The 27,535-nt window shown below is 44.7% G+C and overlaps 1 protein-coding gene across 7 annotated transcripts; it reads right to left on the reverse strand.

Annotated features, from left to right (window-relative positions):
* Positions 1-4,640: 4,640 nt before the first annotated feature.
* On the reverse strand, positions 4,641-27,449 carry Fcrl6 (Fc receptor-like 6). 7 transcript variants are annotated; one of them, XM_011238861.2, is made up of 8 exons: positions 27,280-27,449; positions 11,557-11,635; positions 9,164-9,184; positions 8,180-8,474; positions 7,749-8,030; positions 7,330-7,452; positions 6,910-6,941; positions 4,641-6,827 (listed from the first exon to the last, which is right to left on the reverse strand). In XM_011238861.2, exons 1-8 carry the CDS (start codon positions 27,306-27,308, stop codon positions 6,783-6,785), a joined length of 906 nt encoding a protein of 301 aa, XP_011237163.1. In that variant the 5' UTR covers positions 27,309-27,449; the 3' UTR covers positions 4,641-6,782. The 7 variants fall into 7 exon arrangements, with proteins under 7 accessions (XP_011237163.1, XP_006497034.1, XP_011237162.1 ...); XM_006496971.3 differs by having other exon boundaries at positions 4,641-6,941; positions 8,180-8,452; XM_011238860.2 differs by having other exon boundaries at positions 4,641-6,941.
* Between the last annotated feature and the right edge of the window lie 86 nt (positions 27,450-27,535).

Below are 27,535 nucleotides of genomic sequence, written 5' to 3' on the forward strand. Positions count from 1 at the left end.
GCCCTCTGGATAAAGACAAAATACTGAGCTTAGCATGGGAGGCTTTTCAGCTTCTACAGACTGGCTGCCCACATCTGCTCTCCTCTTTGGCCATCCCAGCCAGACTACCTCTTTTTAGAACCACCCCATTTGACATCTGCACACATTGGATTGGCTTTCCTAGCAGGCATACCTTGCCCACCAGGCTGTCCTTCAAGGCTCCCTGCCTACAAGCAGAGTGAGAAATACTTTGTACCCATGTATTCTTACTCTTCCTTGTATCCTCTGCATGTTGCTGGTCATAGCCACACAGTTTCTCTAGGCCGTTTAATAGCAACATTCGTATTTGTTTCTGTGCTGGACACACTGTTTAATAAATAGTCATTAAGTGATTGGACAACTATCAGACGTGGCTAGCCCTTTTGCTTTTATGTAAGGCTGAGGACCATTCTCAGAGCTGATCTTCTTGTCACCCCATTGGAAGTATCTGTGGAAGAAGAATTAAAAGCCACGTTAATGGTAGGCACTCTCTTGGGGTCCCAGGGGTCATAGAGGGGCAGAGAGCATGGGCTGTCCCCTCCTCACTCTTATTCTGCGCTTTTATTTATAGCTTCTTTTTTCCCCTCTTCCCTCAGTAATAGAGAGAGAATGAAAGGCTTCTGGAATGTTCTACCAACTTGTATCCCTATCCCCAGCAGAGAAGTCATTTTAAGATGCTGCCCTTGAGAAAGATGCCTAATGTCCTGAGTTTGGATCATTGTGTGTTGTCCTGTATAGTATCTAGTTTGTGAGTGAAATGGGCACCATGGTAACACTGGCTGTGGAGGAAGAGAAAGCATTCATGCTGCTCCTGAGGAACCAAGAGAGAAGGGAAAGGACCAGCATTTTCCTGGGGAATGAATGGGGAGCCTCTACGTGTAGTTCAGAGGGGAAATGTACAGCAGGGTCTGAAGAAGACTGTCAGAACACTACTGCTCATTCAAACTTGAAGGAGACCACTGGGGCCTGAGATCCTGACCAGACCAAAGTAGACTGGAATTCTTCCTACTAGACAGGTTTCTAAAAGACACACACACACACACACACACACACACACACACACACACACACACACACACAAATTAAAAAATTAAAATCAGTTAACCAGAAGATCAATATTTATTTATTTATTTATTTATTTATTTATTTATTTATTTATTTATTTATTTATTATGTTTACAGGGTCTTGTATGTTACAGACTGGCCTTGGACTCACTGATTATAGACGACCTTGGACTTCCTTTTCTTTTTGTTTTTTCGAGACAGGGTTTCTCTGTATAGCCCTGGCTGTCCTGGAACTCACTTTGTAGACCAGGCTGGCCTCGAACTCAGAAATCCGCCTGCCTCTGCCTCCTGAGTGCTGGGATTAAAGGCGTGTGTGCTACCACGCCCGGCTGACCTTGAACTTTTAACCCTCTACCTCCTAGCTGCAGAGATTACAGGCAAGCCCCACCGCTTCCAGTTCCTGGGGCACCAGGGGATGGAACCATACATAGGTTTTCCACATGTGAGGCAAACGCTGTCACCTGAGTTAAAGCTCCAGCATTCTCAGTCCTAGCAGGCCTATACCTCTGAAATGTCTGATTGGCTTCCTCTGCCTGGTACCGGCTTCCTCTGGCCCTTCCTGCCTGCACAGCCCCAGCTCTGTTCAGTTCCCCAGGCACCTTTGCTAAGCTAGCAGGTGGGTTGCTGCTCTGCGGATTGCTAGTAGATCACTTAGCCAGGCTTGAAATGTTCCTTTTCAATACGTTGTAATGGCATACCTGTGAGATCTGTCAGCGGACGCCTTGCTGCTGGGCTCCAGTGGCCCCTCCCTGCTCAGCCTTCTTGGGCAGCTGTGGAATGTCGGGAAGACTGGGCCTGAGGCAGAAGAACTTGGGAGAGCGAGCACTGCTTTAGCCACTTCCTAGAAATATCCACTGTCACCATTTGCGAACGGGTGCATTGGATAGCCCTTACTGGTAGCTCCTGAGATGGTGCTGGCATAGAGGGTCTCTTCCAACTCAATCACATTCTGCCTGTCCTGCCTCACCCTGGCTCTAGCTTATAAAGAGGTAGAAGGGACAATATCTTCAGTGAGCCTGGGGGCTATGGTGTACAGAGTGGGAGAGAAGGAAGAACATGCAGGGGACGGGGGTTGGTTGGGTGGGTGGGTGGGAATGGTAGATGCAGGAGCCTGGGCTGGTGGGATGTTCATCTTAGGGCCTCTCTGCCTTTGAGGCAATGAGATACCTTTCTAGAGATGTGAAGGAAGGCTGTATAGTATAGCAAACAAAGCCACCATGGAGATTTATTGAGGTAGAGAGAGGAACCGGAGGCTCATTTATACATTCATCCTTCACCAAACACTTACAGGTTTCTCATCTCCTGCAGACCAAGGCATCAAATAAACTTTTATAGAGCATCCATAGGCATGATGCCATGAGGCCAGAGCTCACAAACTGGGTGGCAGCAATCTGGTCCTGATGACAAAAGTGACCATCACTACTGATGTGCTCCATGTGTGGAAAAGATTCCAGACACTGAGTAGACCAGGACCGTTTTCTGAAGTGATGGAGTTCCTCCACTGACTCTCTGCTGAAGCCCTGTGTGCAGCGAGAAGCAGAAGCAGACATGCTGAGGGCCCAAGGTCCTGCAAGCTGCTGTTGCTTCCCATAGTGCAGAGGAGACTGAGGCCACAAAGGGCACAGAGCTGCTCATTTAAATAAACATGTAGACCTTGTTTCTTAGGCAAATCTAAACCAGCCTGGAATTGAAAGGAATCCCAAGAATCCCGAGGCACACAACCCTCTTGGTTCCATTTTGTCTTGCATCTAAACTGTATGGCCATGTAGCCATATATAAAACAATAATCGTGTGTTATCCAATCTCTTTCACTCAATCTCTCTATCTTTCTCTTTCTGTCTCTGTCTGTCTTTGTCTATGTCTCTCTCTCTCTCTCTGTCTGTTTTGGTCTGTCTCCCTGTCTGTGCCTGTGTCTCTGTCTCTCACACCCAACCACCCACACACACAAATTTGAGATATTTTTAAAGCCACTTTATTAGGTTCTTCAATCTCTACCTTCCTTCCAACCTTTATTCCACCCCAATTCCAACTCACAAACACTAGCTAGGAGAGAAAGAAGGTTAGAAGGAAAAGGAGGCATAGACCTCTTTAGACTACTTTCTGCTGGTTAGGGGCACTGGGTTCCTTGGGGGCAAGTCCAATCTTCATAGTCAAGTCGCCAACTTCTTCTCTTGATCATGACCATGTGGCAAACCACAACAGCAACCAGTGACAGGAAGAGCAGCAGCCTCCTCTTATGTAGTACCCCTATCCCGCTCTGGGCTCTGCCATTGATACCATCTCCAGAGTCCCCCAAATTAAATGATCTACAACAGGCAAAAATCATGCCCTTGCTAGAACAGGAGGCAAATCACAATCACTGTGAAGCAACCTCTTATTTTGAACCTGGGATTAAACAAAAAACATATTCACATAACATGACTTTTTTTTTTTTTTTTTAAGAGACCAAAATTCTCAATACAGGATCCCATACAGCCTGGAATGTCCTGGAAACTTGTTCTGTAGCTGAAGATGACGTTGAATTTCTGATCCTCCTGTCTCCACACCATGCATGCTGAGACCTCAGGTACTCACCACCCACTGGGTTTGAAAGATGCTTCCAGGGTTTTTCTCATGCCTAGCAAGTACTCTACCAATTGAACTGCACTCCCAATCTCCATCTTTTAAGATGTAGGTCTCCTGTGAATGGACTAGCCTGAGTGTAGCCAGCACATAAATTCTTGAGTACCAGAGAAGGCCAGCAGAGGGCAGCCACAGGGCTCCCAATTGTGTGTTTGTTTCTCCTTCCATTAAGGGGCAATTCCAGGCTGCTGCAGCCAATGTCCCCAATGCAGACATGGAATTCTTTCCTGTACCTTTATCCTTTAGGGCACATGAACCCATAGAGCCCAGGTCCTCAGGAAAGGCATGATCATCATGTTCCTCTAGATACATAACCGTTTGCATTTAGCTCTGAGTAGGAGAAAAAAGATGGTTCATAGCTCAGAATTTTGGAGGAGACAGATGGGGGGCCTGTGATGAGTGCTGTCAGGTACCTGTGGCAGGCAGCAGCTGTCAGTTCTCTCCAGTGCCCTTCCTCAGTGTCAGCTAGGTCTATCCTGGTTTCCCAGTGAGATTTGCCACCCCCACCCCACCCAGGATGTGGGGCTTTGGGCTGGATGCTAATATTCCACAAACCAAGGATAGAGTAGGCTAAAGAGCATGGGCATCCTCAGAGAGCTCTGACCTCTGAGCTTTGGGGAGGGTTTCTTTCCTTTTTTCCTTTTCAATTTTCTTAGTAATGGATTGTTTTTGAAAAAAAAATCCAGTTTATTCAGGAAAAGGGATTTATTTTTATTTTTATTTTTTGACAAGGATATTTTCAGCTGTGTAGATAGACCTGTGGACACAGATAGCAGTAAGGAGAGAAAAGTTCCTGAGTAGTCAGGAGTGTGTGCATATGTGTGTGTGTATGTGTATTTGTGTGTGTGTGTATGTGTGTGTTTGTGTGTATGTGTGTGCACGTGTGTTTGTGTGTATGTATTTGTGTGTGTGTGTGTATGTGTGTGTTTGTGTGTATGTGTGTGCACATGTGTTTGTGTGTATGTATTTGTGTGTGTGTGTGTGTGTGTGTTTGTTTGTAGCTTCTCTGTCATCTGAGCCAAACAACCTGTTTTCCTTTCCAACCCATTGTGGACCTGTATTTCTGTAGACTATAATAAAAGCAAATTACTAGAAAATCCAGAATAAAAAAAAAGGCATACTTACAAACGACAAACTCTAATTTTATGATTCTATTAAACAAACATACAATTACTGTCCGATTGCTAGAAAACTTTCTAAATATTTGCTGTGATTTTTGTGCTTGTCACAGATTTCTTGAAAGCAATTCAGGCTGGCAGTAGTCGGGGTTCCTGGCAGAGTAAGAATGGGAAGTGGACAGACAACTCAGGAAGGAGGCTGTCTGTGCTCCCTGGGAAGCGCTGGAAGGGCTGGAGGCATCCAGAGCATTAGCCACACTTTTCCTCCTGGAGCTGACACTTTGGTGTTTTGATCTTTATATGAGGGGGTAGTTTTTTTTTTGAGGGAGTAGCAATGGTTTGGGGTCTGCAAGTACACTCTGGCTGGCCCGTGGAGGTCCTGTGCCTATAGTTGTTCTGGCTTGAGCTGTTCAGTCTTCTCAGCAGGCTGTCTGGTAAGTGGCCATGAGGGGCTTGGTGTTTCCTGGTCCTGAACTAGATGGCTGATGTGGCAAGGATGGAATGGGGTAGGGACTTCCATAGAGTCTCTTGGAAACAGATAAGTCCCTTGGAAGTACTTGCAAATTGCCCAGGGATCTTATAGAAATGCATATTTTGATCTAACAAAATCTGGGGTTGGGTCTCTACAGCTGCATTTCTATTAAGTACCCAGGTAACCATGATACTGTTGATATTGAAGAGCATGGGGAGCCACTATAGAAGAGGTTAGCAGGTCTGTGGTGCTGCCTGGAAGACAACATTGATGTTTCTTTCATAGGCAAGGCAGGAGGGGTCTGGTGTCAGACTCTGCTGTCTGTGATTTAGAACAGGAACCAGGAAGGCTGGGCCAGGGCCTAAGGGGGGCATCCTTTACTGAGTGTGGACACCTCAAACCAACACCAAACTGCCAGGTACTGTTAATGAGCGGAAGGAGCAACACAAAACAAATGGACATATTCCTTTTAACACACTGTATTTTACAACCACTTTTAAAATACAAGACATCAGTGAGTGACTTTTCTGGGGCACTCAGTAGTCTGGAGCTTTGGGTGAGCTGAGGTCTGTTTCTGAACTGGGCATGCTGAGAATTGCAGGTGAAGGCAGAGTTATTTCTGCCTTCACAGCTCTGATCCCTTATCAAGATTCTATGATATTGTATGGGCAGCCCATTTATGGGTACACCTTGGTCTTGCTGAACTTCCCAGAGGCCTGTTAGTCTTGTAGTCAAGGTTTTGTGCTTTCCTTTCAGGATAAAGGCAAGTATATTTTCTTTCTATATAAAATTCTCTCTGTCCATTCATCCACAAGCATACATACATATTTATCTGTATTTAGTTATCGTGTCTTATTTCTATCATCTTATCTGTCATGTTACTTATTATCTATCTATCTATCTATCTATCTATCTATCTATCTATCTATCTATCTATCTATCTATCTATCTATCATCTATCTATCATCCATCTACCTATCTACCATCTATCTATTATCTATCTAATCTATATGTTATCTATCATCTATCTGTCTTGTGTGTCTGTGTATCTATCATCTGTCTATCTGGAGGTGAAAACCCTTTTCCTTTTGTACTTAAAGAAGATAACTGTGGCTCTGTGTACAATGTTACATCTGGAAGTGTGTGTGTATGTGTGTTTGTTTGTGTGTAGGCATGTGTATATGTATGTATCAAGGTGGAAATTGTTCATTCCCACACCATTGTTTGGTTTCCCGCTCAGAAGAGAACCCACAGTTCAGGAGCCCTGGCCAGGAATAGGGCAAATGGGCTTTCTCACTGCTGGGCTAGGAACTGGGTGACCTGCAGGGAGAACTTGGAGCCACTGCTGAGTGCTGGAGGGTGGAGGCTGGGAGCTGGAGTTGAGTGTATGTTGGAGGAAGACATTGCACTAACACAGAGCATGATCCTAAAGACCAAGGGGATCTTGGCAGGTCCTGGTTTTTGAATCCAAATCATTGGTGGGAATCTCATTTATATCTTTGATTATCAACCGATACATATAGAAAACTGTCCTGTAGGAAAGTTAGGTCAGTACAGGGAGGCAGATAGGGAGGCAGGACAAAGGATGAGAAAAGGGCAGGGATTCCTCCTTACTGGCTCTTTTAGGGTGGGCGTCTCAGGTCTGGCTGTGGAAGGAGAGACATTCATGTCAGGATTTGGAATTTTTCTCCTACCACCTTCTGGCTTTTGGTTTCTCGTCCCCAAGAGAATACAGACCCCTTACTTGTATGTAATTTGGACACAGGAAGAATTAGGGATTGTTGACTTAGATTCAAGTCGTAACTCAGCTACCACCAACTCTGTAATATTTTTAGTCATCATATCTCAGAAGTCTTTATTTCTCAACCACAGAAAGGATGATGCTATTAACTACCTCATAAGGATGATAGAAAGGCTCAAGAGAGATGACTTGTAAAAGATGATTTAAAAATAATTGCCGCAAGGTATAACATATGTCTATGAAAATGACACAAAGAAACAATGCTACATGCTGATGTGGAGAAAGTTACTAACCATGCTTTTTACAGGGTTTGAAGAAATACATTAGAACCACAGCCGCAATGACCATCCCTCCAAGCAGGCTTGCAGGTAGCCAGATAGGTAGCATGTTGCTCTTGATCCAGGCAGTACCTGAGACTGGGGAGATAACTATTCAAAAATACATCTCAAAGTAGCACAAGAGACACAAGCACAGCTTTGGGGGACAGCATGTGGCCTTATAAGTGGGGATGGGAGATGGATGGCTCAGAAGGAGCTAGCATGAGCAATCATGTTATGGGTTGCTATGGAACCCCTCCCAATGGAAACCCCACCCCTCTGCCAGACACTCCAATCAGGGTCTGTACTCAAGGAAGCAGGTATGGTGGGGTTACAGAGGAGTGAAGTCTGATTCCTGACAGTTACAGGGGTGTAAGATATTATACAGAACATACCAACCAAGGGGAACTTCTTGAGCTCACTTATTTCTCTGGAGATGTTGTTTTTAGCTTCACAGGAATAGTTCTTGGTACTCCACTCTGCCTTTACTGAGGCGAGGAGGGAGGCAGCTCTGCCAGAGGGAGCCAGGGGTTTCCCTAGGATTTCTCCATTAATGTAGAATGAGTAAAAGATTGGAAGGGAGCCCTGGTGGGCCTCACAGAGGAACTCCACCTTGTCTCCTACAGCAAGGTTAGTGGCTTCATGTTGCAGAGTGAGCACAGGATGGGATACAGGAGCTGGAAGAGGGCACATAGAATGGGAGAGTCAGCCTGACTGCCCAGGATCCAGGATCATTTCTTCCTTGGACACCTTACCTATTCCCAGGGAATGGTGTTGCCTGATATCTGGACCCATTAGTAGTATCTCCCTTCCCTCATCTACTTACTCCAGAACTGGATATCCAGATAGCCACTTTTTTTCTGAATTAAGCCATCCTCAGTGTCCACCATACACTGGTAGAGCCCAGAGTTTTCCTCCTTGGCTTCTGCAGAAAATACTGAGTGGGGACTCCTGTCTTGAATGACATGGTTGTTCTTGTAGAAAGTGTAAAAGAGCTGTAAAGTTGGATTCTTGGGGTCCACCTTTATGGTACACTTCAGGATGACATCCATCGTCTCTGAATTGGTGAATTCTGTCAGCTCAGGATTTGGGAACAACTCTGGGGAGACATGAATCCAGAGCTGAGGAAGAAAGTCCAGAAAGTTAACCAAGGAGACTGAGGACTGATCTTCTGCAGAGGTCAGGCTACAACTATGAGACCAGAAGAGAGGGAGGGAGGGAGGGAGGGAGGGAGGGAGGGAGGGAGAGAGAGAGAGAGAGAGAGAGAGAGAGAGAGAGAGAGAGAGAGAGAGAGAGAGAGAGAGAGAGAGAGAGAGAGAGTCACCCCTAGAGCTTGTCCATTGCTCTCATGCAGGGAATCTGGAATGACTTCCAAAGCTAGGTCGCATGAGAAGCCTAGAAGGACAGAGCCAGAAAACTCCTTAGTGCTTGTGGTCTTCAGAGTTAAAAAGTGGGTATCAGGGCTGGTCCAGGGCTCTCCAAAACTCCTTGCATCCTCTGGATAGATGTTTGGCATTTTAAAACAGATTTATTTATATGAGTACACTGTCACTCTTTTCAGACATACCAAAAGAGAGCATCAGATCCCATTACAGATGGTTGTGAGCCACCCTCCCTATTGTTGCTGAGAATTAAACTCAGAACCTCTGCATGTTGGACATGATTGTGGAAATCTCAGGGCCCAATAAATTACCCCACAATCATCTGGAGAACCTGGAGAGAGAGGTCCTGCCCAGAGAGCCACCAACCTCCAGGTTTCATGAGCAGTATCTCTTGCTGTCCCACCAGACCCCTCCAACTGGTGACTCACCTTGAGCTTCAGCCATGGACTCTGCAAGAGAGCAGCAGAAAAACTTTCACATGAACTGCTGGTATTCATTTCATTTTGAGCTACCAACCACCCAGCATCCAAACCATTCATCCATCTATCACCCCACCACCTTAATTATAACCACCATCACTAAGCCCCTCAATTACTCCCCCAACCAATTAACTACCATACTTTTATAGTGGATAACTTCCCCATACTCCTCTACCCTCTCTCTGGTCAAATTTTGACTTCCCAGGCAAGCCTTCCCTAGGACCCTGATCAGAAGAATTCTCATGTTCATAGAATCCTATTGTATTCATGTTACTTTCCAGAGTAACAGTACTCTGCAGACCTATTATTAATTGTACTCTTCAGAGGATTGGTTGTATTCCAATTTATTTGTAATATAAGGTCTTACTCTGTAGCCCAAGCTGCCCTTGAACTCATCTTATAGCCTCGGCTGGCCTCTGACTCATGGAAAAGCTCCCGTTCCTGGTTTCCAGGTGCTGAGATGACAAGTTTGTTCCCTTAGGTATAGTTTGAATTTGTCTTATTTCTTGCCAACCCATTATTGCTACATTGTCTCTCTGTAGGGAGTATGGTGAGCTTGGCCATCTAACTGGTCCTTGGGTGTGGTTTGAAGGCAGCTAAGGACTATCCCTCAAAATCTCCACATTTAACGTGGAGGCAGATCCTATCATGTTGTGTGTAGACCTCCAACCTTCTAGATACATGATAACTGATAAGTAGTAATTGTTGTCTATTTTGGCGACCACATCCTGCATGGAATGGAGAAAGCTTGGGACTCAATCTCTGATGGGTAGGTGTTGTCATTTCTGCTTTGCTCTTGTTACTTGGATTACTCCAGGAAGTTTGCTGAGAGCCTTGCTTCTCCCCATTGTTTAATAGGAATGAAAAAACAAAACTGCTCTAGAAAGTTCTTCTGGCTAAATGAGACAAGCATGCTCCAGAGCAGGCATTTGGAAGTTTTATTTTGCTTTTCTTCTCTCTGTCTGTCCACATCCGAGAGGAAATAGCAGGTGTGAGCTTTACTGCAACTGTTAGCACATGCCCACCCCTGGGATTTGTGCCTTAAGTTGTTTTTCTGGGGTCCAAAGGCATCAATGATGAATGTTTGTGTCTAGTTTCCACTATACTGAATCCCATAAAGCTGATCACTGGCTTCTTCTCCCTAGCTTTGCAGTTTGCTTTCTAGATCCTGGGTTCAAAACTGAGGTATATTGGAGTTGATATCAAGACAAGTTCCCAGGTCTGTTCCTTCCTCGGTTGTAGAACTCCACCCCGCTACCCTGTGAACCTTCTACTGAAGCATATTCAGCACAGGTCACCTTGCCCCTGCAGTAGCATGAGTGTCAGTCACTTGCCAAGATGGCCATCTTTATAGCACAGAGCAGAGCTGTGATGTAGAAGAGAGAAGAATCCAAAGTGGGGCAGCTGCTTCCTCAACAGCCTTACATTTACCAAGCTCTGTCCAAGGAAGAGGTCACAGTTTGGAATAATTTTGCTTGTCTGTTCCATGAAATAAACCAAACAAGCAAAGAAATGAACAAGCAAATGGTTCATTGAAAAATAAGAATTCTTTCTTTCTTTACCAAGCCCCACCCAAAGGTCAAGTAGCTAAAAAACCTGCCAATGGAAATAATATATACAAGTTATAACCAACTGGACCTAGGTGAGTCTGAGCTGGGTTTAGGGGATCAGAGACCCTCTGCACTGTAAGCTTTTACTCTGGAGCAGTCAGAACATGAATGTCCAATGTTGCTGGAGAAATGGCAGAGAGTGAGACCTGGATTACTGACTTTAAGCCAGCCCCAAGGACCAATAAGACAGCAAAGCTCATCATATCACTTTCAGAGAGACAACACAGGCAGAAGAGGGGAAACGAACTTGAAAAAGGCTTTGGATAGCCAGTGTGCAGGACTTTTGACCAAGGGAGAACTCTGGCAATCAGTAAATGGTACTCCGAGAATCCTAAGGCTTCATAAGAATGAAGTCGCCCAAGTTGCAGAACAAAATGATTGGCCCTTACACCCCTGTCTGTTCTTACTCCTGATTCTTCCATGAGATACCTTTCCCTAGGATAGTCTCAAAGATGATTTCATTAGGGAACAGTTACTATGAGACACAATGTGACCTCAGAGTCTGTTTCTCTAGTTCATTTCTGATTAACTGAGGGCCTGGGTTGCTAAGAACCTTTGCAAAGGAGAGAGAAGTTCTTCCCCTCTGGGCCAGTTCCCCTCAGCTTGCCAGTGTGCACACACTTTTCTCAAGCTCCACATAGTAATCTCTGTGGATCTGGAAAGGGAAGTCTAGGACCAGCCAGCATCCTAAAGACCCCTTGCAGGAAGGGGCACCAGAGCCCTTTAACTCACCACAGAGCAGGAGAACCATCCAGAGCAGCATGGTGCCTTTCTTGAGGCAGAGCAGGCCAAACAGCAGGCAGAGCTGAAGCTGGGGAGAGAGAGACTGGTAGTTCTGAGCTGGAGGTGAGTGGTGGCCCTTCTGACTTAAGAGGTGTTAAGGTTTCAGGAAGTGGTAGCTGACAGAGAATTCTACTTGTCTGCCCTGGAAGAACCTACGTCAAAACCTATCACAACCAATGTCACCACATAGCCAGGAGTGGTGAGTTTGTAAAAAGGTCTCCAACCATTCCAGATGTCTCTCTCCCTTGCCCTCCCTCTCTCTTTCTTTCTACCCGAGTTTACTCTCTCTATTCCTGTGCATGCCCTTTCTCATGGCTCTCTCTATGCCTCTTTGTATTCCCCAGGTCCTTACTGTCCTTCCCCAATAAATTCTTTCTACACCAGATCTGTTGCATGGTGTAATTTTTCAGGGGTGCACCTTGGCTTGGGCCTGTGACACGCCCCTCATGTGTCACATTAAATTTCATGTGAGAAAGTAGGGAAGAAATTTGTTAAGATCACACTGGTATTTCCTCTTTGGTACATATAATATGTAAGTATAGTATATAAACACAATATATTTAATACATAATACTAAGTAAACATTAATAAATTAAATATAGATATTAAAATAATTTTAATACATATATAAATATATATAGAATAAATTGATCATCAATAATAAATTGATGTTATTCAACACAAAGTATGAAAGAATCAGGTAAATCACTAATAAGCATTTTCTTTTGCTTTACAAAGCTCATGCCAGGAAACCAGGTTGGATTATAACCATGGGGTGTGTCCTCTGGAAAGCTTTAGAGACTGTTGGTATTCATTCTCAGCCTCCCTGAGTGACAGAGTAATACTGAAACCACTAGCTACTCAACTTTCCTCCCTCCAGTAGCCTGATGAAGTATTTTCTTGCATTAGTCTGGCTCTAGAATATTCACTCAAAATGCATGTATTAAAGGTTTGTCCTTGGGTCTACTTTAAGAGGCTGAGCTTAAGAGGATGCAGACATGGAGGGTGTGCAATCCAGGTTCTTCCTGTCTTTCTCTGCTTCCCAACATCTGTGTGGTAACAGACACTACCATGTGGTCCCTGATATAAAGTGCTGCTGAGTCAACAGACTCAGAAATGGATTAAACCACCATGGGAGTGTGGCAGTATTTACTAAAGGTAAAATTGGGATACCTGATCACCCAGCATCTTCCTGAGAATGCATATATACTGGCAACGGAAGACATGCAGCCGGTCAGCACTGCTCTACCTTGGGCGCAATCTGGGTAGACAGTCCCATGTTCCCCAGGGGAGAGGAGTCTCTGCTCCCAGGCCCTCTAGTGTGCCCAGGATCTTAGGAGAACCAGTGAGTAGAAGACAACATCTGCTCCAACACCACTGGGAGTAACTGGGACCAGCAGGTTCCAGGGACTTAGGAATCCCACCCGATCAGTGGCTCAGGGTCCTTCTGGTTGGCACCACTCAACTTGGCACGATCTCAGTGGACAGTCCCAAGGTGCCCAGAGGAGAGGAGTTTCCACTCCTGGGTTCTCTAACATGCCCAGAATCTTAAGATTCCAGGACCACAGGATCACAGGAGCTTGGTCACACCAAAATCTCAGGGTCTCAGAGGCAGCTTGACTCCCAGAAACTCTGACACACCCAGATTTTCAGGATCACAGGATCCTGGAATCACAGAGAAAGCCAGACTCTGAGGAGTTCCAACTCAGCCAGGATTACAGCAAGGACAGGCTCCAATCAGATATTTTGAGGGCAGGGGAGCACTTGAGATAATCAGATTGTAGGAGATCTGCATAAGAACAGAAGCAACAGAAACCAAGGTTACTTGGCCTCATCAGAACCCAATTCTCCCACCATAGCAAGTCCTGGATACACCACCACACCAGAGAAGCAAGATATGCATCCAAAGTCACTTCTCATGATGGCAATGATGGAGGATTTTAAGAAGGACATAAACAACTCCCTTAAGGAAGTACAGGAGAACACAGGTAAACAAGTAGAAACCCTTAAAGAGGAAACACAAAAATCCCTTAAAGAATTACAGGAAAACACAACCAAATAGGTGAAGGAATTGAACAAAATCACCAGGATCTAAAAAGGGAAGCAGAAAAAATAAAGAAATCACAAAGGGAGACAACTCTGGAGGTAGAAATCCTAGGAAAGAGATCAGTAGTCATAGATGCTAGCATCACCAACAGAATGTAAGAGATAGAAGAGAGAATCTCAGGTGCAGAAGATACCATAGAAAACATTGATACAACAATCAAAGAAAATGCAAAATGCAAAAAGCTCCTAATCAAAAAACATCCAGGAAATTCAGGACACAAGGAGAAACCAAGCCTAAGGATAATAGGTATAGAAGACAGCGAAGATTTCCAACTTAAAGGGCCAGTAAACATCTTCAACAAAATTATAGAAGAAAACTTCCCAAACTTAAAGAAAGAGATGCCCATGAACATATAAGAAGCCTACAGAACTCCAAATAGATTGGACTAGAAAAGAAATCCCCCATCAGATAATAATCAAAGTGCTAAGTGCACAAAACAAAGTAACATATAAAGTCAAGTAACATATAAAGGCAGACCTATCAGAATTACACCAGATTTCTCACCAGAGACAATGAAAGCCAGAAGATCCTGGGCAGATGTCATACAGACTCTAAGAGAACACAAATGCCAGCCCAGGCTACTATACCCAGCAAAACTCTCAATTACTGTAGAGGGAGAAACGAAAGTATTCCATGACAAAACCAAATTTACACAATATATTTCCACAAATCCAGCCCTTCAAAGGTTAATAAAGGGAAAACTCAAATACAAGGAGAGAAACTAAGCCCTAGAAAAAGCAAGAAAGTAATCTTTCAACAAACCTAAAAGAAGATAGCCACATGAACAGAGTTCCAACTCTTAACAATAAAAATAATAGGAAGCAACAGTTACTTTCCCTTAGTATCTCTTTATATCAGTGGACTCAATTTGCCAATAAAAAGACATAGACTAACAGACTGGTTACGTAAACAGGACCCAACATTTTGCTTCATACAGGAAACCTACCTCAGTGACAAAGACAGACACTACCTCGGAGTAAAAGGCTAGAAAACAATTTTCCAAGCAAATAGTCCCAAGAAACAAGCTGGAGTAGCCATTCTTATATCAAATAAAATTGACTTTCAACCTAAAGTTATCAAAAAAGACAAGGAGGGACACTTAAGACTCATCCAAGGTAAAATCCACCAAGATAAACTCTCAATTCTGAACATCTATGCTCCAAATGGAAGGGCATCAACATTCATAAAAGAGACCTTACTAAAGCTCAAAGCACATATTGCACCTCACACAATAATAGTGGGAGACTTCAACACCCCACTTTCATTAATGGACAGATCATGGAAACAGAAACTAAACAGACACACATTGAAACTAATAGAAGTTATGAAACAAATGGATTTAACAGATATCTATAGAACATTATATCCTAAAACAAAAGGATATACCTTCTTCTCAGCACCTCATGGTACCTTTTCCAAAATTGACCATACAATTGGTCACAAAACAGGCCTCAACAGATACAAGAAGATTGAAATAATCCCATGCATCCTATCAGATCACCAAGGACTAAGGCTAATCTTCAATAACAACATAAATAGTAGAAAACCCACATAGATGTGGAAGCTAAACAACACTCTATTCAATGATAAATTGATCAAGGAAGAAATAAAGAAAGAAATTAAAGACTTTTTAGAGTTTAATGAAAATGAAGCCACAACATACTCAAACTCATACTAGTCCAGAAAAAAGAAACAGAAGGTACTCTACCCAATTCATTCTATGAAGCCACAATCACTCTTATACCTAAACCATGCAAAGACTTAACAAAGAAAGGGAACTTCAGACCAATTTCCCTTATAAATATTGATGCAAAAAGTACTTAATAAAAATCTCACAAAATGAATCCAAGAACACGTTAAAATGATCATCCATCATGATCAAGTAGGTTTCATCCCAGGGATGCAGGGATGGTTCAATATATGGAAATCCATCAACGTAATCCACTATATAAACAAACTCAAAGGAAAAAAAAATAGGATCATCTCATTAGATGCAGAGAAAACATTCGACAAAATCCAATACCCCTTCATGATAAAAGTCTTGGAAAGATCAGGAATCTAAGGCCCATACTTAAACATAATAAAAGCAATATACAGCAAACCAGTAGCCAATATCAAACTAAATGTAGGGAAACTTGAGGCAATCCCACTAAAATCAGGAACTACACAAGGCTGCCCACTTTCTCCCTACCTATTTAATATATTACTTGAAGTCCTAGCCAGAGCAATTACACATCAAAAGGAGATCAAAGGGATACAAATTGGAAAGGAAGAATTCAAACTATCACTATTTGCAGATGATATGATAGTATACTTAAGTGACCCCCCAAAATTCCACCAGAGATCTTCTAAACCTGATAAACAACTTCAGCAAAGTAGCTGGATATAAAATTAACTCAAACAAATCAGTGGCCTTTCTCTACACAAAGGATAAACAGGCTGAGAAAGAAATTAGAGAAACAACACCCTTCACAATAGTCACAAATAATATAAAATACCTTGGTGTGACTCTAAGCAACTGAAGATCTTTGTGATAAGAAGTTCAAGTCTCTGAATAAAGAGATCAGAGAAGATCACAGAAGATGGAAGGATCTCCCATGCTCATGGATTGGCAGGATCAATATAGTCAAAATGGCTATCTTGCCTAAAGCAATCTACAGATTCAATGCAATCCCCTTCAAAATTCCAACTCAATTCTTCAATGAATTAGAAAGGGCAATTTGCAAATTCATCTGGAATAATAAAAAACCTAGGATAAAGAAAACTATTCTCAACAATAAAAGAACTTCTGGTGGAATCACCATCCCTGACCTAAAGCTGTACTATAGAACCATTGTGATAAAAACTGCATGGTACTGGTACAGTGACAGGCAGGTAGATTAATGGAATAGAATTGAAGTTCCAGAAATGAACCCACACACCTATGGTCACTTGATCTTTGACAAAGGAGCTAAAACCATCCTGTAGCAAAAAGACAGCCTTTTCAACAAATTGTGCCAGCTCAACTGTCGGTTAGCTTGTAGAAGAATGCAAATTGATCCATTCTTATTTCCTTGTACAAAGCTCAAGTCTAAGTGGATCAAGGGCCTCCACAGAAAACCAGAGACACTGAAACTTATAGAGGAGAAAGTGGGGAAAAGCCTCGAAGATATGGGCACAGGGGAAAATTCCTGAACAGAACACCAATGACTTGTGCTATAAGATCAAGAATTGACAAATGGGACCTCATTAAATTGCAAAGCTTTTGTAAGGCAAAGGACACTGTCAATTAGACAAAAAGGCAACCAACAGATTGGGAAAAGATCTTTACCAATACTAAATCTGATAGAGTGCTAATATTCAATATATACAGAGAAGTCAAGAAGGTAGATTCCAGAGAAACAAATAACCCTATTAAAAAGCTGGGATACAGATTTAAACAAAGAACTCTTAACTGAGGAATAGCAAATGGCTGAGAAGTACCTAAAAAAATGTTCGATATCCTTAGTCATCAGGGAATTGCAAATCAAAACAATCCTAGGATTCCACCTCACACCAATCAGAATGGCTAAGATCAAAACCTCGGGTGACAGCAGATGTTGGCGAGGATATGGAGAAAGAGGAACACTCCTCCATTGCGGGTGGGATTGTAAGCTGGTACAACCACTCTGGAAATCAGTTTGGTGATTCCTCAGAAGGTTGGACATAGAACTACTGGAGGACCCAGCAATACCTCTCCCGGGCATATACCCAGAAGATGCTCCAACTGGTAATAAGAACACATGCTCCACTATGTTCATAGCCAGAAGCTGGAAGAACCCAGATGTCCCTTAACAGAGGGATGGATACAGAAAATGTGGTACATTTACACAACGGAGTACTACTCTGCAATTAAAAAACAAATTTATGAAATTCTTAGGCAAATGGGTAGATCTGGAGGATATCATCCTAAGTGAGGTAACACAATCACAAAAGAACATACATGATATGCACTCACTGATTAGTGGATATTAGCCCAAAAAGCTCGGAATACCCAAGATACAATTCACAAACCACATGAAACTCAAGAAGAAGGAAGACCAAAGTGTGGATACTTTGATCCTTCCTAGAAGGCGGAACAAAATACTCATGGAAAGAGTTACAGGGCTGGTGAGATGGCTCAGTGGTTAAGAGCGCCGACTGCTCTTCCGAAGGTCCTGAGTTCAAATCCCAGCAATCACATGGTGGCTCACAACCACCCATAATGAGGTCTGCTGCCCTCTTCTGGTGTGTCTGAAGTCAGCTACAGTTTACTTACATATAATAAATAAATAAATCTTTAAAAAAAAAAGAGTTACAGAGACAAAGTGTGGAACAGAGACTGAAGGAATGATCAGCCAGAGACTGCCCCACCTGGTGATTCTTCCCATATACAGTCATCAAACCTGGAAACTATTGTGGATGCCAACAAGTGCTACCTGATGTAGCTGTCCCCTGTGAGGTTTGCAAGTGCCTGACAAATCCAGAATTGGATGCTCACAGCCATCCATTGGATGGAGCACAGGGTCCCCAGTGAAGGAGCTAGAGAAAGAACCCAAGGAGCGGAAGGGGTTTACAGCCTCATAGGAGGAACAACAATATGAACTAACCAGTACCCCCAGAGCTCCCAGGGACTTAACCACCAGCCATAGAGTACACATGGTGGGACTCATGGCTCTAGCTACATATGCAGCAGAGGATGGCTTATTTTGGTCATCAATGGGAGGAGAGGCCCTTGGTCATGTGAAGTCTCTATGCCCCAGTATAGGCGAATGCCAGGGCCAGAAAGTGTGAGTGGGTGGGTTGGGGAGCAGGGGAGGGAAAAGGGGATAAGGGGAGGGATTTTCGGAGGGAGATCCACAAAGGGGATAACATTTGAAATGTAAATAAAGAAAATGGCTAATAAAAAAGAAAGACATGCAAAGTGTGTTCATAGAAGCTTTATTTTTAGTAGATAAAAACAAAGAACTCAAAGTTCCCTCACAGAGATTTCCATCGTCACTGAGGACAGAACAGAAGATGAAAGGTGGAGGGATCTGGTCAAATTGCAGGAGGAATTTTCAGACAATAAGGCTTTTTGAGGAAAGTCGTGTGTGTGTGTGTGTGTGTGTGTGTGTGTGTGTATGCAGGATATGAAGGTTTATTGGGAAGCTGCTCTTTTTTTTTAAATAAAAGAATCATTTATTTAGTTTATGAATGTGAGTACACTTCACACACATATCAGAAGAAGTCATCAGATCCCATTACAGATGGTTGTGAGCCACCATGTGGTTGCTGGGAATTGAACTCAGGATCTCTGGAAGAGCAGTTAGTGCTCTTAACCATTGAGCCATATCTCTGGCCTGTGAAGCAGGCAAATTTCCCTTGGGCAGGCAAATTCACTTGCCCCAAGGGAAAAAAAAAAGGCTAGGGAAGTTGCCAATGGATGGGAGAGAAGAGGGGGAAGAGAGAGAAAGCAAGACTGCCTAGAGAGAGGGAGAGTGTTGGGGCCATGGGTATGCAAATAATGAGGAAAGGTCCCTTGAAGTCAAAAGCAACTTTATTCACTGCAGGAAAATGCTTCTAACATTAAGGGTCGAGGTCAGGCTTGGAGCTGACAGCAATGACCCTGAAAATGTGGGAGCACTCTCAACTTCCCCTCAGTTTGAAGGGCTTAATGCAGGCGTGTGGTTCTACTGAAGTGAAAAGAATGTTGGGCTTGAGAGTTTGCAGTAAGGTGAGGTAGCAGAGCAACACTTGGAGGTTCTCTGGGTTCCTCAGAGGGGAGAGAATGAGAGAGAGAGAGAGACAGACAGAGAGAGAGAGAGACAGAGAGACAGAGAGACACACAGAGAGAGACACAGAGAGAGACAGAGACACACAGAGAGAGACACAGAGAGAGACAGAGAGAGACAGAGAGAGACAGAGCGAGAGACAGAGAGAGAGACAGAGAGAGACAGAGAGAGACAGAGAGAGAGACAGAGGGAGAGACAGAGGGAGAGACAGACATAGAGAGAGACAGACACACAGAGAGATACAGAGAGAGACAGAGAGAGACTGAGAGAGGGAAAGAGAGGGAGAGGGAGAGAGAAAGACAGAGAGACAGGGAAGAGAGACAGACAGAGAAATGAAGGTACAGAGGGAGAGGGAAAAGGACAGAGACAGGGAGAGGGAGAGGGGGAGTAGGAGGGGGAGGAAGAGAGAGAGTCAGAGAGAGACAGACACAGAGAGACAGAGAGAGATGGAGAGAGGGAGAGGGTGAGAAAGAGAGACAGAGAGACAGAGACAGAGAGACAGACAGAGGGAGAGGGAAAAAGGGAGGGAGAGGGAGAGGAAGAGGGAGAGAGAGAGAACCAAAATTTCTGGATTATATAGGGAAGAGCCTCTGAAGGGAGGGCAGCTCAGCCTCTGGGCTGGAAAGTTCAGGGTTGGGGGCAGGTTATGCCAGGTAGGGACTGAGGGATGCTGGGAGAACCTAGCGGCCATATCTGCTTTGGTGTGTAAAATATACAGTCCCTTGTCCCAGGGTCTGAAGCCAAACACTATGTATTTGGGAAAAAAATATCCATTTTCTGATGAAGGCAAGAACAGAGAGAGTGAGATTCCTGTGTTCTTGCCAAAGATTCTTGGACTTGGTGGAAGTGGGAACGCCATCTGACTCTGCCGCAGCTAGGTAGTGTTCTGGTGGTCAGATTGTTTTAATGTTCACGTAGTAAGGAGGGAAGATAGAGTTCAGTGTGTTACTCACCCGCCTAGAGGGGTTAGCACCTACATTTTCCTTCCTCCTTCTTTGCCTGCAGATTTCTGGTCTTTTCTCAATTTGTCAGCAATAGGTCCAGTGAGTGGCGCAGGTCAGTTCCGCTGGAGACAGAGTGGCCTCACACGCAAAACATCTGTGATGTTGGGAGCACAGAATGCTCATAGCATCTCCCTGGTTTCATCCCCTGTCATTGTGTCGCAGCCGTTGTGGGTGTGAAGTGAATTCTAGGTCATCACTCACCCCCTGCGGGTGACATGCCGGTGTACCTTCAGAGGTGGATGAATTGACTGTCTGAGCTCAGTTGGCTGCCCGTCACTCCCATGTGGATACAGTGACTCTGGAGAGTAGCACTGACGTCACAAGTCTTCTAGGACCCAGCCTACATTGAATGGAGACCTACTACGGGTTAGTGAAAGGTTCCAAACCCATCAGGCTGTGTGTGCATTGCAGCAGGACACCGTCACCAACGAAGTCCACCGGAGAACCATGCAACGACTTACAAAAAGGACACTGCAGGGGCTTGGAGCAGGCGTACAATTTTGTGTTGGGCTGCACTCATATCCTTGGCTGCAGGTTAGCTACATCTGCAGGGGATTGGACAGAAAGGTGGGAGGGTTCTCTTCCAAAAGAGGCTGGAAGCCCTGGTACCTAACTGTGTAGGTCACTGTCAGGGCAACAGCTGTGAGGGCCAGTGGTTGCTGGAGACTGAGAAACTCCCGGAAGGGTAGAGGGGAACTCAGGAGAATGGTTACTGGGGACAGCTCTGGGCATGGGGGCAGCAGGCTAGGTGTGGAGTCAATCAACTGCCCAAGCTTGAATCCTTGCTTTGACTCTTAATCTGATGAGAAACCTTGGCTAAGTTTTACAACCTTTTGGGTTTCAGGGACCTTATCTCTAAGGGGAACAAATGATTATACTTTGAGTGTAATGGAGGTTTCCTGAGATTTAAAGCCATGAGGTGCTTAAACAGTGCTGTCTCTTGGAGCACTCTAAGATGCTGAAGACGTTCCCTGGCTGCTTCCTGTGGTAGCTCTTGGTTGCACCGTAGATATCAAATATTTGAAATTGGCTGGCAAGGCTGAGGAAGTACAACTGTATTGGTTTTTGTTTTAGTAGATTTAATGTTTGATGTTACATGTGGCTGTTGCTGCCTTCTTGATTATCACAGGATTAGAGCCATAACACACAAGGAGGAAGTACTTGTTGAAGGTGAGCATTGGTAGAGGAGTGAGTCAGGCCACCTGTCACTGCTAGACTTCCTCCCAAATGTCACTTCTTAGGAGGTCCAAAAGATGAAGCAACCTGCGTGCAGGTACTTAGTTGTTCAGCTTGTGACTGGGACCACATGGTTTGCTGGAAGCAGAAGTCCAAGAAAGACCCCAGAACATTTCTGAGTTAGGTTCTAAAGACAGGACAAATTGGAGATGTGTAATACATGCTTAAAAACTTAGGACAGGAGCTGAAAGGTAAGGCAAAGGAAGGAGCCAGATTGGAACTGAACTCTGGGCCTGGCCTGCAAGGGAGGAATCACTAGGAGGCATCTGTCCAACCTCCTTATTCCCTCCCCTTGTCATCCCCCTTCCTAGAGAGGCATCTAGGCAGAATGGGAAACTGTTTGAGTCATGTCTGCAGTGACTCCTTGTGGCCACATGGACAACAGTTGCTTAAAGAAACTTATTTTCCTCTCTAAAGTGAGATTTAGAGGGAGAGAACTGGATGGGAGAGGGGGTAGGGAGGGGAAGCAGGGGATGGGGATCCGGTGTGGGGATGGGGTGAGAGGACTGGGGGAGTGAACAGAAATTGATGGGGGTGGGGCACCTCTGGAACAAGCCAGAAACTGGGGACAGTGATATAGAGGTGACCCTAGCCGAGACTCGTAGCAGCTGAGCATATAGAGACTGAAGTGGCCACTTCCTGTAGCCAGGTGGGACAACCAGAGGAGGGAGGAGGACACCAACCCACCAACAAATCTTTGACCCAAAATTTGTCTTGCCTACAAGATGCACAAGGATAAAGATGGAACAGAGATTGAGGGAATGGCCAACCAGTGACTGGCCCAACTTGAGACCCATCCCATGGGAGAGAGATAATCCCTGATTCTATCAATGATATGCTGCTACTGTTTGCAGACAGGAGGCTAACAAAGCTGTTTCGAAGTCAAGTGTGGATTCCAGCGCATCTTTGTGTTTCTAGTCCTTGCTCAGAACATGAGGTTCAAGATGCATCAAATTGTAGTCCCTAGGGCTGCTGGAGACAGAAAAAAACAAAAAAAACCCAAAAAACTCATTAAAGTCTTGGTTAAACTGCTTCGTGAGTGGAGTACCTGAGATGGTGGCTTTAACCTTATTGAAGGTGAAGTTTTAATTTGCATCGTAGTAATAACCACATCCAATGTTTAGTAGTGTGCAGAGAGCTACTCGGCACATACAGAGTAACTTGAATTTCCACTGTCTCCTCCCTGCCCTGTCTCCAGCCTCCAGCCTCCAGCAATTGGATTCTTCTTGTATCCTTTCTAAGGCGCTTTCCACCGCTATGATAATGGTATTCAAGCCCCCACGTCCCATGAATTCCATTATGCCATCTCAACTTGGTCTTTTCACTAGATGCTTCTGGAAAAAAACAAAACAAAAACAAAACAAAACAAAACAAAACAAAACAAAACAAAACAAAACAAAACACAACCAACTTCTGTTGTCTTCACCTCGAAGCCGCTCCAAACAAGCCAGGAGCTCTTCCCCTGTCACACCTGTGACAGCTCACTCAGTCATTCTGCATCAGGATGCCACACATGGTCACGGGTGTTATAAGATACTAATCTTAGTCCTAAGAGCACGTAGGCAAGGCCACGTTCCAGTCTGGAATCAGCTTCACTCAGTTACTGAGTGTGACATTTAAACAAAAGCTTGGGGCTGGAGAGATGGCTCAGTGGTTACAAGTACCGGCTGCTTTGCCAGAGGACCTTGGCTCTGCCCTCAGCACATTGATGGCGGTTCCCAAAGTCGCAGAGGATCCAATGCCTTTTTCTGACCTCCATGGGTATTGCATGCATGTGGTGCACAGACTTGTATGCAGGCAAAACACCCACACAAATAAAATAAAAAAATAAGGAAAAAAAAAACCTTTAAAAAGATAGACTTATGTACCACAGAGCAAAAGTGTTTGGTAAACCCTTAGTTGTGCTTGTTACCGCGGCCTCAACCCCCAATTCAACTCAGCCTGTCTCCAGCCTCTATCACATCTCCAGTGTATCCCGGAAGCAGGCTTGATCTCGTTATTTGAGTTAATGTCAACATTGTTCCTGTTGACTATTGCTCCCTTCTTTAAAACCAAGACGCAGTCTTTCTCTTCACTTGGCTCCTATCTCTGTACGGAACTTTCCCATCATCCTCTGCAGGCAGTCTCCGCTTTCCGCTCTAGCGGGTTTTCAAGGAGCTCTGCAGACTCTGGTCGCAGGCTCATTTTATTTGACTCCAGTCTGTGTTCTCATCTATGCTACGGGTTAAATTACTATCCTTATTTCAGTGAAGCCCCAGGATGTCATAGGAGCGCCCAGCTGCTTCTGTAGAGCTACATTCAGGCACTCAACTCAACCAACTGAGACTGAATCCTCCCTTCCTGTACCGAGTAGTCTTCGCCATCAACTGGACTGGATTTAGAGTCACCATGGAAATACACCTCTGGGCATGTCTCTGAGGATGTTCCCTGAAAGGTTAACTAAAGCAGGCAGCACCATCCCAGGGTCTTGGGTCACGACTGCCGGAGCAAGTGGGGCGCCAGCATGCATTTGTATTTCCTGACAGCCCACAAGTTTGATCAGCTACCTCAGCCACCTCAGCCACGTTTTCCCTGTCACGGTGGACTGCGTCCTCAAACCATGAGCCCAAACGAATCCTCCCTTCCTTAAGTTGCTGTTGTGATGTATGTTGTCACAACAATGGGAAAAGTAATATTTGTCCTCCTAGCCTGGTCCTCTCCTGGTGTTTTCTGTGTGAGTTCACAGGGTCACTTATCCCAAAATACAAATCAGAGAGATGGCTCAGCTGTTAGAGTAGGCTCACAACCATAACTGTAAGGAATCAAATGTCTTGATTTTGATTATAATCAAAGTGCAAACTAGTCAGCAAATATGTTATCACTAGTACACCCTAGATATAATCGAAGAAATCCCCTTTGCAATATGTATCCATTTTATTTGTTCTGTTCCTCTGAAGAACCCTGTTGAATACAGACTTCTTCCTGTCTCGACCACTGCCTGGCCCCTGTGCACCGACATCCTGCCTTCATCTGGTGTTACAACCACCTCTTGCATCACATTCTTTCTCCCCCAGGGCTGCACATTTCTGGAAGGCAAGGACCAGGTTTGCCTTGAACCTTGCTGCACTTAGGTATCTGGAAGAGCATGTGTTCAACAAATAAAAGAGAACAAAACAAAACAGGTTTAGAACGGGTTCCAGAGTCCTCCAATCTCCCTCTTGGTTTCCTGCTTCTGCACAGGAACGTTATGGATGGCTGCTACATTGTTGTAGGCTGGGGAGGTGTGTGTGTGTGAGACTGTTTCACTAAAGGCGGTTGTGTGGCTCTGAGTTGGTCCAGTGTCCACATAACTCAGTGCCCTTATACTTCCCTTAGTACAAGTGGGAGACCACCTGCTTGGAGCAACTTTGTTTCGGCAGTTCTTTTTACTCATAGCTCATAGCTGACAGCCCACAAGTTTGATCAGCTACCTCAGGCACCTCAGCCACATTTTCCCTGTCGCGGTGGACTGCGTCCTCAAACCATGAGCCCAAACGAATCCTCCCTTCCTTAAGTTGCTTTTGTGATGTATGTTGTCACAACAATGGGAAAAGTAATATTTGTCCTCCTAGCCTGGTCCTCTAGAGTTCCAGTTCTAGCTCCTCAACTTTATGCCCCTTTACACCCCCTCCTTGTGTGCACCTTCAGAGGTGACAGGTTAAACTTCACCTGTGTGCTTTAGATAGGACATCTGTCACCAAGGACACGTGGTTACTAAGAGCAGCATTAATAATTTGGGAATGGCTTCATAGAAAGGACTGAAAACTGCTGGAGGCTTATTCTTCCCCGGAGATCGAGGAAGAAAAGCATATATAATTAAAGTGATAAATTGGATTTTTTTTGGGCTTCTCTGTTTACCACTGTCAAACATAATCTATTTCATGCATTTATACGGAATGCATAAAAATAGGTCAGAATTAATTTTCTTCAGTTTGCTTATTTTCCCCTCGAGTTCCCTGGGCAGATGCATAGCCCAGATAGGGAGGGGACGACTGTAAGACTTGTGTATTCAGAGGAGATGGTAGTGGAAGATTTAGTGTATGAACCCCGGGAGCTGGTGGCACCCATGAGCAAGCAAACAATAAGGAGAGGTAATGAGCTTCTGGGAAACAGCTTGGGACCTGGATCAGAGGGAAGAGAGTTAGCGTCACGGCTCAGTCTAGTGAGCGGTGGGGTTTGGACTTCAACCTCCTTCCTTCTTTTCTCCGAGTCCCTTCTCCATGCTCTCCTCTGTTGCTTCCTCCACTCTCTCTCTACGGTGTTCCTTTCTTCTGTATGTGGACACGAATAAGCACGGCAAATAATTCCCTCCATCATGCCCCTGTCTCTCAGCTTACCTCATCGGTCTCCTTTGCTCAGAGCCAAGCTTCTCAAAAGACCCACCCATACACAAATCTTCTGCAGCCCCCCACTCACTCGTCAACCTCGGGCCATCTGGCCTCCGCCCCTGCAGAGCCCCCACTCCTCTGAACTGCTTTTGTCAAAACCATCCAGGCTCCAGTACTGCCTGGCTCCAAGGGGAGGGGCTGGCTCCCCGCCTGCGCGCTGTTTATTTGGTTACACAGCAGCATCTCTAACAGTTTGAACGCGGCTTCCAACTTCAAACACGTTCCTGGCTTGGCATTTCTCATGCCCCGCAACACCCCCCACCCATTCTTCTACTTCGTTAAGTCTATTTGCTGGGTTCTCTTTTCCCTACAATAAAATGGAGGGGCGCTTAGAGTTTGGTCCTAGTCTTTTTTATTTTATTTTATTTTATTTACACTGTCTGCCTAATTGCATGGCTTTGAACAATACACCAATGACACCTAAATTTATACCTCTTGACCCTACTCAACTTTTCCCACGGACTTCTGGGACTTCGTCAGCTCTGTGCCTCCACTTGTGTGGCTGACAAACGACGGAATGAGATTCTTCATTCCTGTCTTGGCGAAGAACCACCCACCGGCTCATTCTAGTTACAGCCCCTCTTCAACTCCCACCACTTTGCTCATCTCAGTACCCCACCCCCACCCGGTTGCTTAATAAATCTCAGACAGACTTCTCATCAATTCCCTGGCTAGGCTCCATCTATTCCTCTTCAAAATATATCAGATACATTTCACGGCACCATGACCGGAGTGGTGTCTTCTCACGTTACTATAAAGACCTCTTCATCCTTGACCTCCAACTCAGTTGGCTTCCTCCCACTTTAAACGTAGAAGAGTATCCTACTATAGCACGCACGATCCTCTGCTTAGAGCTCCACTGCACTGAGAATAATGCCCCTCCCCCTCATTTACAATATCCTGCATTATCACTTTTCTCCTCCCGGAGGCCACACCCCTCTGTGTGTCTTGTCTTTAGGCTCCATTTAGCCAAGGGGCATTGATTGCTTTCTCTGGCTTTCCTTTGCACAGATCTCTCCCACCCCCATTTACCATCATACAACAAACAGATTAAAATATTAGATAATTTAACAAGACAGGTGACTATAAGAAGCGCCTAGGCACCCACCACCTAACTCGGTTTAATTATAAATTTTGGTCATACTTACTTTGGTTTATTCTTTCTGTCTTTTTCCATACTTCCCTGCTTTCTTTCTTGACCCTTTTTGCACTGTACCTGGGTTGGCCTTCTCTGCTGACTTCTCTGCCTCCTGTGTTCTGGAATTTCAGGAGTGCAATCCTGTCTTTGATTTCTCTAAGAGAAACCACATTCTGCCATTCAGCCAAGGGCCCATGCGGTCCCCTCTCCTGCATCTGGTATTTATTCTTCCAGCATCTGTTTTTGCAGTCAGTACATGTGTGTGG

The sequence above is a fragment of the Mus musculus genome, chromosome 1 (assembly GCF_000001635.26).
Source record: "Mus musculus strain C57BL/6J chromosome 1, GRCm38.p6 C57BL/6J".
NCBI lineage: Eukaryota > Metazoa > Chordata > Mammalia > Rodentia > Muridae > Mus > Mus musculus.